Source organism: Pecten maximus, chromosome 3 (genome assembly GCF_902652985.1).
Source record: "Pecten maximus chromosome 3, xPecMax1.1, whole genome shotgun sequence".
In the NCBI taxonomy this organism is placed as follows: Eukaryota; Metazoa; Mollusca; class Bivalvia; order Pectinida; family Pectinidae; genus Pecten; species Pecten maximus.
Genome location: NC_047017.1, coordinates 9437852 through 9450548, shown reverse-complemented (window position 1 = coordinate 9450548; position 12697 = coordinate 9437852). Strand labels below are relative to the sequence as shown.

The 12697-nt window shown below is 39.7% G+C and overlaps 2 protein-coding genes across 2 annotated transcripts in view; both read left to right on the top strand.

Annotated features, from left to right (window-relative positions):
- Window positions 1–1141, top strand: part of LOC117324605 — a 14549-nt gene extending 13408 nt beyond the window's left edge. Inside the window, exons 11-12 of the mRNA XM_033880525.1 lie at window positions 208–371; window positions 970–1141. Coding sequence (XP_033736416.1) covers window positions 208–371; window positions 970–1141 — 336 coding nt within the window. The remainder of the gene's footprint in view (window positions 1–207; window positions 372–969) is intronic.
- Window positions 1142–1844: 703 nt separating this feature from the next.
- Window positions 1845–12697, top strand: part of LOC117323123 (dynein heavy chain 6, axonemal-like) — a 134358-nt gene continuing 123505 nt past the window's right edge. The window contains 1 exon segment of the mRNA XM_033878151.1: window positions 1845–2156. Within this exon segment, the coding sequence (XP_033734042.1) occupies window positions 2102–2156 (55 nt within the window). The 5' untranslated portion in view covers window positions 1845–2101.

The following is a 12697-nucleotide window of genomic DNA, read 5'->3' as shown; positions in this document are numbered from 1 at the left end:
GCCCCCCCAAAACCTTTTTTTTAAAACTTTTACATTATAATAATGTAATGTTTTGTTTGTAGTATAATTTTTTTTAGATATACATGCATCAGCCGTCTATATTATATTTTCTTTTATGGTTGACAGGAAGATATTTTTAGGAAATTAAAAAGTATGTAATAGGTCTTGTTTATCAAAATTTATGAATGATCTTTCTTAATATTACAGAGTCCACTGATACCTCGACCACCATCAGCCAAAACTAACAATGGTGCTCCTATGTCAAGTTTTAGAACAACAATATTTAAACGAGACTACCAGAAGCGTCAGACAGATCTCAATCAACGTAATCAACAGCCTTCACTTGACCCACCCAAACTCACAGTCAGCATGTACGTATATAGAGTGTCCCTCACCAAACACTTGATTGTGTCAGTGATATAAGATCATCAAACTTTTGTTTAAAGCAATATTTTAGGAATTAATCATCAATTTGTTTAGTAGTTCACTTGTTGATTAAATGTCATTCCTAGATATACTTATGTATATAGAGTGTCCCTCACCAAAAACTTTATTATGTCAGTGATATAAGATCATCAAACTTTTGTTTAAAGTAATATTTTAGGAATTAATCATCAATTTGTTTAGTAGTTCACTTGTTGATTCAATGTCATTCCTAGATATATACTTATGTCAATCAATTCTTTTTTGGTTTAAAATCTAAGCTGTAATAATATTTTCATTTTTTTTAATTGCATGAAAGTCGTCTAGGTATCTGTTTTAATATCTGTTTATAGATATTGAAAAAAGAAATAATGAGCTTTATTCATTTTACTTTATTAATAGTCAAATTTCAAAATTAATCTAATTTCCTATTGTATAAGTATAAGTATAAGTATATACCCAGGAATTTGTAACTGTCAGGTAACGATGACTGGGCTGAAACTAGTAAGTGTTGGTGTTTAATATCATAATTAAATATGTTACCAGGCTCCACAAGAAAACCCCCAAAGTGGTGTCGGTGCCGATCACCCCAGTGGACGACATGGTGTCTGAGGGTGCGGAGGATCTAGAGATTCTCGCTGAGTTGGTAGAACTAATGGGGGAGTCCGGAGTGAATGAGATGGAAAACCTTGGCCCAGGTATGGACATATCTTTGTAACCCTCACTGGGTTTTCACTGTGGTTTTGTTTTTAGGGTCCCAGAAACTTAAGGTCTAATCTCAGAGTCCCACTTAATTCTATCAAATGGTGTTGTAGATTTCCAGGTATGATTTGTACTACTGGATGGTTACAGCATGCTGTTAATGTTCTCTGTCAATCACACACTTTCTTCTTTCATCTTATACTTTCCATCAATCCAAGATGAACACAGTTTGATAATATAGAATTTACTGTAAAAATGATTTGATTGTGTCCCGGATACCTTCAGTGTATTTGTGTATCAGTGTATACGTCTCTTCTGAAGAAGTGGCTCATCCTGATGAAGTTGTTTTCAGTTACTAGCTGGGGACTGGATTGTCTTGCAATACCTTCATGATTGCCTAAATGGTTTTGTTTTGAAATTTTGATACATTACAGAAATGTTATTTTGTGAATATGTCTTTCTTCTCTATTGTTTATTTGTGTGAAGAGGTATATAACTTTTCCATATATTTAGAATTGCTAAGTGATGGAATGACACCAGCCATCATACAAGTGTGTTATCAATGAGTCCAAATTATCTTTCATTACAAATTTTTTAAAGCTCAGCACTAGAGAACTCTTTTTGATTTGATATGCATATCACAAGCATAAAGTGTGTGTCATTTTACTCAGATCTCCAGTTAGAGGAAGAGATTTCTACATCCAAACAACCCAGTGTTCCCCAAGGAGACGTTCCAGAGGAGAAAACTGTTACATTCAGCAAAGAAGGAAGTGAAAGCTCCCCAACCAAATCTTTAACTTCCCGTGTGTCAACTGGAAAATCCTTTGATGATGGTGTGACAGAGGATGAGGATATTGACGTTTGCCTCGTGAAATACCCCGGAGGGATACCGATTATTGACACTATAGCTCCACCTCCTGTCAAAGCTCCGCCCACAAAGGATAAAGCTCCAGTTACAGACAGATCTGCATCCTCCATGCAGAAGGACATTCATAGTAGTTTAAAGAAGCGAACGAAATACGATGATACAGGTATATTTAGCTTGTTATATGAAAACCGTTCACTATAAATATATTTATCATAAATACTTACACTAACCAAGTAATCAACATAATAATGTTATGAATTTTTTATCTTACATTAGAAATATTAATTTCAAATGATGCATGCTGAAAAAATTTAAACCTACCGTAATTCAGTTACGAACATTTTCTAATCAGGTGGAGCACTTAGCACAGGATAGGAACCTAACAGTAAAATTTGATATAATACATGCAGCTAACCTTCTAATTCAAAGCCTACAGTAGATAAAAAAAATCTCATTACTAAAATAAAACTTCAGTAGACAACAAATTTATTTGATGTGACATAAGATTCTATCTAATTGATGAAACTTAATACAATTGTATAGCATCTTGCTGATGACTAACAAACGGTTTGTATTTACACTGTAGTCCGAGAAGTAGATGGCATAACCTTTGGTAAGAACACTTGACATGGCATGGCATTCAGACGTTGCATGGCATTTGTTGAAATAAAACATTTTTGCATGTTGCTTGTTTCTTAAACCTGTGTATTTACAATTTTAATTTGTCTGTTTCTAATGGTTATACAGGCCTGAAGATATTTACAGATAAAAAGTATATAGAACTGCATGTTGCATTTTATACCTGTTTTACATAAATCATGATTATTATATATATACAAAGTGTACATTGATTGTAGCTCTGGAAGCGTATAATCTTAATTGTTACCCTCGTAGTAATCTAGAGATTTGGTGTCCTTGGTTAGTGTCCTTGGTTAGTGTCCTTGGTTAGTGTCCTGGGTTGGTGTCCTGGGTTGGTGTCCTGGGTTGGTGTCCTGGGTTGGTGTCCTGGATTAGTGTCCTGGGTTAGTGTCCTGGATTAGTGTCCTGGGTTAGTGTCCTGGGTTAGTGTCCTGGGTTAGTGTCCAGGGTTGGTGTCCTGGGTTGGTGTCCTGGGTTAGTGTCCTGGGTTGGTGTCCTGGGTTGGTGTCCTGGGTTGGTGTCCTGGGTTGGTGTCCTGGATTAGTGTCCTGGGTTAGTGTCTGGGGTTAGAGTCCTGGGTTAGAGTTCTGGGTTGGTGTCCTGGGTTGGTGTCCTGGGTTGGTGTCCTGGTCCTAGGTTAGTGTCCTGGGTTAGTGTCCTGGGTTAGTGTCCTGGGTTAGTGTCCTGGGTTAGTGTCCTGGGTTGGTGTCCTGGGTTAGTGTCCTAGGTTACTTCCTGGGTTAGTGTCCTGAGTTAGTGTCCTGGGTTAGTGTCCTGGGTTAGTGTCCTAGGTTAGTGTCCTGGGTTGGTGTCCAGGGTTGGTGTCCTGGGTTGGTGTTCTGGGTTGGTGTCCTGGGTTAGTGTCCTGAGTTAGTGTCCGGGGTTAGTGTACAGCGTTAGTGTCCTGGGTTAGTGTCCTGGGTTAGTGTCCTGGGTTAGTGTCCAGGGTTAGTGTCCTGGGTTGGTGTCCTGGGTTAGTGTCCTGGGTTAGTGTCTTGGGTTAGTGTCCTGGGTTGGTGTCCGGGGTTAGTGTCCTGGGTTGGTGTCCTGGGTTAGTGTCCTGGGTTAGTGTCCTGAGTTGGTGTCCTAGGTTACTTCCTGGGTTAGTGTCCTGAGTTAGTGTCCTGGGTTAGTGTCCTAGGTTAGTGTCTGGGTTGGTGTCCTGGGTTGGTGTCCTAGGTTGGTGTCCTGGGTTGGTGTCCTAGGTTACTTCCTGGGTTAGTGTCCTGAGTTAGTGTCCTGGGTTAGTGTCCTGGGTTAGTGTCCTGGGTTAGTGTCCTGGGTTGGTGTCCTGGGTTGGTGTCCTGGGTTGGTGTCCTGGGTTAGTGTCCTGAGTTAGTGTCCGGGGTTAGTGTACGGCGTTAGTGTCCGGGGTTAGTGTCCTGGGTTGGTGTCCTAGGTTGGTGTCCTGGGTTGGTGTCCTAGGTTACTTCCTGGGTTAGTGTCCTGAGTTAGTGTCCTGGGTTAGTGTCCTGGGTTAGTGTCCTGGGTTAGTGTCCGGGGTTGGTGTCCTGGGTTGGTGTCCTAGGTTACTTCCTGGGTTAGTGTCCTGAGTTAGTGTCCTGGGTTAGTGTCCTGGGTTAGTGTCCGGGGTTGGTGTTCTGGGTTAGTGTCCTGGGTTGGTGTCCTGGGTTAGTGTCCTGAGTTAGTGTCCGGGGTTAGTGTACAGCGTTAGTGTCCGGGGTTAGTGTCCTGGGTTGGTGTCCTAGGTTGGTGTCCTGGGTTGGTGTCCTAGGTTACTTCCTGGGTTAGTGTCCTGAGTTAGTGTCCTGGGTTAGTGTCCTGGGTTAGTGTCCGGGGTTGGTGTCCTGGGTTGGTGTTCTGGGTTGGTGTCCTGGGTTGGTGTTCTGGGTTAGTGTCCTGGGTTGGTGTCCTGGGTTAGTGTCCTGGGTTAGTGTCCGGGGTTAGTGTCCTGGGTTGGTGTCCTGGGTTGGTGTCTTGGGTTAGTGTCCTGGGTTGGTGTCCTGAGTTAGTGTCCAGGGTTGGTTTCTGGGGTTAGTATCCGGGGTTGGTGTCCTGGGTTAGTGTCCTGGGTAATTAGTGTCCTGGGTTAGTGGGGTTTGTGTCCTGGGTTAGTGTCCTGGGTTAGTGTCCAGGGTTGGTGTCCTGGGTTGGTGTCCTGGGTTGGTGTCCTGGGTTGGTGTCCTGGGTTAGTGTCCTGGGTTAGTGTCCAGGGCTGGTGTCCTGGGTTGGTGTCCTGGGTTAGTGTCCTGGGTTGGTGTCCAGGGTTGGTGTCCTGGGTTAGTGTCCAGGGTTGGTGTCCAGGGTTGGTGTCCTGGGTTGGTGTCCAGGGTTGGTGTCCTGGGTTGGTGTCCTGGGTTGGTGTCCTGGGTTGGTGTCCTGGGTTGGTGTCCTGGGTTGGTGTCCTGGGTTGGTGTCTTGGGTTGGTGTCCTGGGTTGGTGTCCTGGGTTAGTGTCCTGAGTTAGTGTCCTGGGTTGGTGTCCTGGGTTGGTGTCCTGGGTTGGTGTCCTGGATTAGTGTCCTGGGTTAGTGTCCTAGGTTAGTGTCCTGGGTTAGTGTCCTGGGTTGGTGTCCTGGGTTGGTGTCCTGGGTTGGTGTCCTGGGTTGGTGTCCTGGGTTGGTGTCCTGGATTAGTGTCCTGGGTTAGTGTCCTGGGTTAGTGTCCTAGGTTAGTGTCCTAGGTTGGTGTCCTGGGTTGGTGTCCTGGGTTGGTGTCCGGGGTTAGTGTCCTGGGTTGGTGTCCTGGGTTGGTGTCCTGGGTTGGTGTCCGGGGTTAGTGTCCTGGGTTAGTGTCCTGGGTTGGTGTCCGGGGTTAGTGTCCTGGGTTAGTGTCCTGGGTTGGTGTCCTGGGTTAGTGTCTTGGGTTGGTGTCCTGGGTTGGTGTCCTGGGTTGGTGTCCTGGATTGGTGTCCTGGGTTGGTGTCCGGGGTTAGTGTCCTGGGTTGGTGTCCTGGGTTTAGTGTCCGGGCTTTGTGGCTGGTGTTGGCGTCCGCGTTTAGTGTCAGGGGTTAGTGTCCTAGGTTAGTGTCGGGGTTAGTGTCCTAAATTAGTGTATAGTGTTAGAAACCCAGTATGACTCTGAAGCCATTCACTGGTAACCCTAAAACCTTGAATTTACTCGCGCGAGTTTGAATTTTTCAGTGAAAGTGAGCGTTTTCAACGTGGCGTGAGTATTTTAAGTGTAATTGAGTATTCTCAGTGTGTCGTTTTTAAATTCAGTATGCCGTTTTTAAATTCAGAGTGCCGTAGATCGTTACGCATCAGCGCACTCGACAAGTAGTATAGGATTACCTGTACCGATCCCGCGATCGATCGATGAAACGTCCAACACCGCGCACGACCTCGTGTATCGTACGGTAGAAATACGTGTTCTTGCAAACGGGAAATATTACTGGAAGCAACATTTATTGCTCTCGGATTTGAACATTATTCTTTACTCCAGATCAATCGTTATCTATTGTAATTACGCCTGTAATTAATCACAACCCACCTATTCCGTTTACTTGCTCCGAGATCGACTGATATTGTCGTGATATTTGATGTACTTGTTTTCGGTAATACGGCGGTGGTGTTGTCAAAAAAATACCCATGTTATGATTTACCCCGTATAATGTGAAGTGTTCATATGAGAAAGTGTATTGGAGCAATAAACCGGTTACGTTGACTACTGTACATCGTATTTTGTTATTTATTTATAATACTTGACCCGGGCGGGATCCATAAGTAATCACTGTGTATTAACTGTGTCAATCTTCCTGTTTCAGATATCCATAACTGAGAAGTATCGCCGTTGCTGTTACGTGTTCAAGAAACCGTCAACACATGTGATGATTGATAAACATGTTTAATTATACAATTAAATTGTTATATCGCCAGTATATTGCATTTTGTTATTTATACTTACCCGGGACGTATCGGAGATGACGTACAGTAGCAAGTAAAGTATTCAACGTTTATATTAACTGTTTCAATCTTCTTTTTCAGGTATTCCATGACCCAGGTAGAATGACGTTGTTCATCATATTTTCAAGTGGGTTCGAGGATAGAAACCTACATCTCATTTATCAATAAAATAGTCATCAGAAGTATATCTATATGCAGTTATATTCATTAGCTTACCTGGAGCAGATCGACGATCCTATCCATTACTTGGTAACGGGTGTCTTCAGGTAAGATATATCCTATCACAACACACTGCGTTTAACAGCTATTAAAGCAAAACCCTTCCATTTGTTGTATATGTTATCAAACAATATATTTGCTATCAGTGATCCCATGTGTGCACGTTGTTTTTTTTTTGTAAAAAAAAAGTACAAGGGGTCCGCGCGTTAAAAATGACGAATTCACAACTTTAAAACTAGTTTGATATATTAATTATTTCTTAGACCCTTTTATGTCCGATAAAAATATAGCCTGTCAAATTGTATTGCAGTATTTCAAAGTTAGAGCCTGTAAACTAATTGTGTATCATGACACGAGATCCGCATTAAATAATAAAAAAGGTCGATTAATTTACTGAAATAAATGGTGATAATTCGTGTCGTTTGTAAATGCAGGGACCGTGATACCATACTCCTACATTTGTGTAACCACGGACAGAGCAATTAAAATCTTAAGTTCCTGATATCTAACATAAAAAGGCCGCTGATTTTATTTTGTATCCGACCTTTTGGACTGATACCAGTGTGATTAGAACCATCTTCTTGGGATCTAGATAAACTCTACCCTACCGCATTGTCCCGACAGTAAACGACCAATACCTCTCAAAACGGCCCTTTTCAGGGCCGACTTCTTTTCACGAAATGCAAAAAAAAAAAAAAAAAAAAAATGAAAATGCACAACTCAAATCTATAGAACTAATATTTCAAAAAGCAAATCGTACGTATTACGTAGTTTCACTCGGGCAACAAACGGTCATTTTTGTACACGTGTTGTTGCAGCAGTACAAGATGGAGAATAGAACATTTGGTATTAAATTTACTTTATTTTTTATGTTTCTGATAGCAACAGGATATTTTATATTAGAATAGAAATAAGCAAACTGATGATGTGGGACAAACAGCACGACACTTAATTTGCTAGTGACGTGACTCCGCCTATTGATAGATTTCGTCACCTGTCACCGTCTTCCAATGAACACAAGTAGGCGGAGACGCGGGTTAGTTGACAGGTAGACAGGCGCCAAAGTTATATAAACTAATCCAATTAGACAACACCGCAGGTGGGCGGAGTCACGGATAGATGATCTGTCATGTCAGATGATCACTTGTCTCAATGATTGTTACATTCAATATTAATGCATTAATTGATCACTTAGAAATTGTATGTATGTATTCATGGTTATGATGAATAATGAGTGTTTGTAAGTATTTTTTTTCAGGTTTCAGATTTGAAATTCTGTAAGTAACATATCCCTAGGACAGTGAAGTGATCTCCAAGGCTGGATTCAGTATCAAAATACATCGATATACACTCGTCCGATTGCAATAAAATGTTGCACGATGTTACATATAAGTACAATTTGTATGTTGCAGAAAAAAAAATAAACAAAACATATTAATGAACGAATTCCTTGGCGTGTAAAAGTCACTGGACATCGATATATGTATTTAATTCTATACAATTTTTCATTAAAAGGACGTCAATTTCATTTGAATAATTTTTGTAAGATGGTACGACTTCGCCTATTTCTCTGGGTACGAGTCCGCCAATTTTAGGTACGATTCCGCCAATTTAGGGTACGAGCTTCTATGAAACATACATATACATTTACTAGCACCGTGCCAGAAGTGTAATTTTCTTTTTTATGCATTTTCCACCTTTCATTTAGTGTAAACTTTTATTCTTTCATACAGACAAGACAAAATACAACAAATATCGCTTCAAGACTGAACAGGATATGGACTGTATCTTTACTGAGGAACGATAACGTTTCAGAAAATATATCAAGTACAATGAATATAACTCTTGTTGCATCGCTAATTTATTCTATTGCGCGATAGTTTGAAAATATGGACGATGTATACCATTTCACTGCCTAAATCTTCTGCTGGATTTTATATACAAAATGAACAAATGTACATTGTATCTATTGTGATTGTTACCATGCCGCTAACGATTGCTCTTTCTCAATGTTAATAAAATGAAAATATAAATTTTCAAATCAATCATATAGCAATTAAAAAAAAAAAGATAAAAACTTTCCACGAATACAGCATCCAGATGTGAAAAATTTAGAGGATATTGTTTACACTGACTCTATCTTTGTCTATATGTTCAATAATTAAAAGCTATTGACGCTATTAGTTGTATCTAATAATTAAGAAATGATTAACGATGATTCGTGTATTGTTGCAAGATATACAACGAGGAGGACGAGGATATTTTGCAATTAAATTAATAACTCTGCAGAGGATAATTTGCAATTAAACTAATAACTCTGCTTATAACATGAATGTATTACAATGGCCTTACAGACATACGGGCGTGTTATTCTGCAAAGGTAAGTGTGTTTACTCGTGTAACATACAGGTTACGGTACAGGGTACAGGTGACCGCTCCAGCGTCTGACCGGGTCCACCCAGCCAAACTCGGTCAGTCCTCACTGATGTGTGTTTGTGTCCATGTTTCTGGTAACATATAGGTTATGGTACATGTATTTTACAGGTCTTCTAGAAGAACTCGCGCAGTGGGAAGTTCGGTTAGGGGATACACTTCACTGTTTAAAATGATAATCTCAAAGAAAACAGTAACCACATGTGTCCGTGTAATTAACAATGGGTGACTGGACAGGTGTGAAAGAAGACTGGCACTTTCGGAGTGAAACGGGGAAAAGTAACTCTTAATGATGATAATTGCTGTATATTTAAGGAAATCCAAAGGAAGAACGCTGTTATTTTTTTTTATATAGTTTGCATTATTATCGTATTTTCTTTCTCTGTATACCACTTTTGGTAAAGGTGTTGAGATGAGATGAATCGGGATAAGTACAAACTCACACATATGTTATCCCCATATAAATGTGCTACCGAAACCAGGGACATATAATTTTCTATTATAACAGGCCATATATAACATGTAACATCTTACTATTTTGTTTATTATAACAAGCCGTATACAACATGTAACATCTTACTAATTTTCTTTTATAACGGGCCAAATACAACGTGTATCCTCTTGCTAATTTTCTATGATTACGGGTCATTAACATTAAAAATTGAATAATTTTCTATTTCAACGGGTCGTTGTAACACTTGTTCATGAAAAATTAGTAACTCCCAGACAGGATTCATAGAGTAAATTTTCAACATCGTGGTTATGTGAATGAGCCAAATTTGGTTAATTATTCTATAGGCAAACTTTTGAGATACGAATTTGTTTTGCTTGTAGGAAAAACGAAACTCACTGAATTCCAAAAATATATCTTCGGAACTTTTTTGAAGTGCATGGAAACCTAACGTGTGAACTCACAAGTAATTATCGGCATGTGCCGATTAGAACCTGAACGCCAGAAATCACAGACACCTGTGGTGCAGTGACAGGTGTTATAAGCTTGTGGACCGTAATTTCTCACCTGGAAATTGTTTAGCGGTATACTAACCAACCCAAACTTGAGGATTCGTAATTCTCCGAACATGCTGGTATATTTTTTAGTTCCTGTTTTAAGAGAGAAGACATGACTTGCGACACACGAATGGAAAGTAAAACACAAGGATCTCAATCACTTCACGATAATTACACAATTACTAAAAGAAAAGAAAGATAAATAAATGAAAAAAACGAAATAAAAGAAAAAAATACATTTAACCATTGCGAGTTTAATAATTTTAGTATTAATTATGATTAGTCACGATGAACTAAATTGTATGTTTTTTATCACACAAAAAAACGGAAATAAAAATTATGGTTTTAATAAGTCTCTGTGATATGTACCTGTACGTATCGACCAATACTATTATAATTGTTGCCAAGCACTTTTATATAATTTCACTTTCAACGATCGTATATAAATTATATCTTTCTCAAGCATTTAATCGTCGGTAGTCCCTGGGACCATGACATGTAACATAAGGGATAAGATCTGTATGATTATAAGCAAGTTGTAGGCTCAAACACTGGTTTTCATACGGAAGAGATACTAGTCTATTGTAGATCATGATGAATCTATATAAAATATAACTTTCTGAATTAAGTGTCCTTCATGACTAAAAGCGGGTTTTGCATAGATTATAATGCATAAGTTTACAGTATGTGTGTAGCGTCTCACAAACCAGAATATCCAGAACTGTTATATTTTGAAATGACACATTATTTTATTTACATAATGATGATGCCGTGTTCCTTTTTATAGTAATGAGTAAGACATAACCAATATATATTTATTGATGATTGACCGATTATTAGATCGTGTATACCATCTGTATTTCCCTGGTATAACACATCAGGTTGTGTTACCTAAGCGGTCATTTCAGAGTCCATTTCACTACAAATTAATCTCTTAAAAGCTCAAATTGATATTGGTGGATTCCAACTTCTTGTCAGCAATATTCACCAAATTCATCAACCCTAAATCTCGTATCCAGATCATATGTGAAAAGAGAATAAATGAAGTTGAATTTGAATCTTCAGACTGGTCTGTGTTGCTAATGTCCACACTGTCGTCTATACTGCAGGCCACCATTTCAGTTACTCCCTTAAATCTGTGCATCAATCAATCAAACAAAGAACGATGGTCTATTATAATCTGAAATTCTAATCTGAAATCAGCGCACACGATGTTTTGTCAATGGACATATTAAATAAAACAGTCAATTGGTCATATATCTATAAGCCTGATCGTCAGAAGAATTGATCTCGTAGCATTACAGCAGTGCTGCTACTGAAACATGTGCACAACATGTGTGTAGGCTACCTCACGAAAAGTGGGTCCACACACCAAAAGTTAACTGACCCCGTCAGGCACAAGCTTTTCACCGAAGACCTCATCCCCGGGGCATTAATTAGAATATAATTAGCGGCAGTATACCGAACTCAGTGAATTTCGTAAATACCTGTTTACCTGGAAAGTGTCCAGTTGACCTGCTGACCTAGCGGTGTCCTGGGGCGTTGATTAATTAGTCGTTGTCATGCCTGACTTCCTATGATTGTTGCATTGGCCAGTTTACCTGGGTATCTCACCTGTGCACAATATTATCGGTTTCATGAATAAAACAGATCACATGACACGTTAGTCTTTCTGTACAGACACTATGCAGACGAATCTGTATTGGTTTACTTGAGTAATTAATAGCCGTGGATATCGATATTCTAAAAACATGTCAAAGTTAATATCAAAACACATGTCACCAAAGTTAAGTTCTTTATTACTTTAAGCCTTTCGGCTCATCCGTAGACATGTGAATATACCTAATATAACAAAAGCATTGATTACTTTCGCACCACACCCACAACGACAAAAGACCTGTCCAAGTACCGGGCAGTCTTCATCCAGGCCGGAGAGAATGATGTAATGGACAGTACATCGGCTGAAATCAAAACAACCACCATTCGAATCTATGACGTTTTGATTGCCCAGGGAGTTAACCAAGTATGTTTCCACGTCATGATCGGACCTACAACAAACGGGTTATCACTCATTAACTGAGTTATGAAGAAAATCCACCACGATAAGATCTGGGTGCACGGACCAAACTTGCTTCCACAGACTCGGTTCAGCGCAAGAATGGCACACACCTGACTCTAAAGATGGAATTTGCCTTCTCCAACAGCGGATACTGCAGTAACAATGGAAGGAAGATAGAAGTCATGCAGTCGCTTTGATTCGTCTATAGCTACACTATAATGACGGCCCTTTTCAGGACCACCAAAAACACTCGAAAAACATCCAGCACTCGAATTTATGCAATAAAAACTACTATTATGTAAAAGATTTGGGTTTTGAACACTTACTTGTTGTATATAGTACCATATTTACATCCTGTAAATCAGAGTGCGTGTTGTTGTGATCATCGGTCCATATTGTTTATACGGGGTATTCCCGTTGGGGAATCCCTTCCGGTTGTATTGTCGACGTTTCTGATTGGCTAATGTTCGGGGTATGTGTT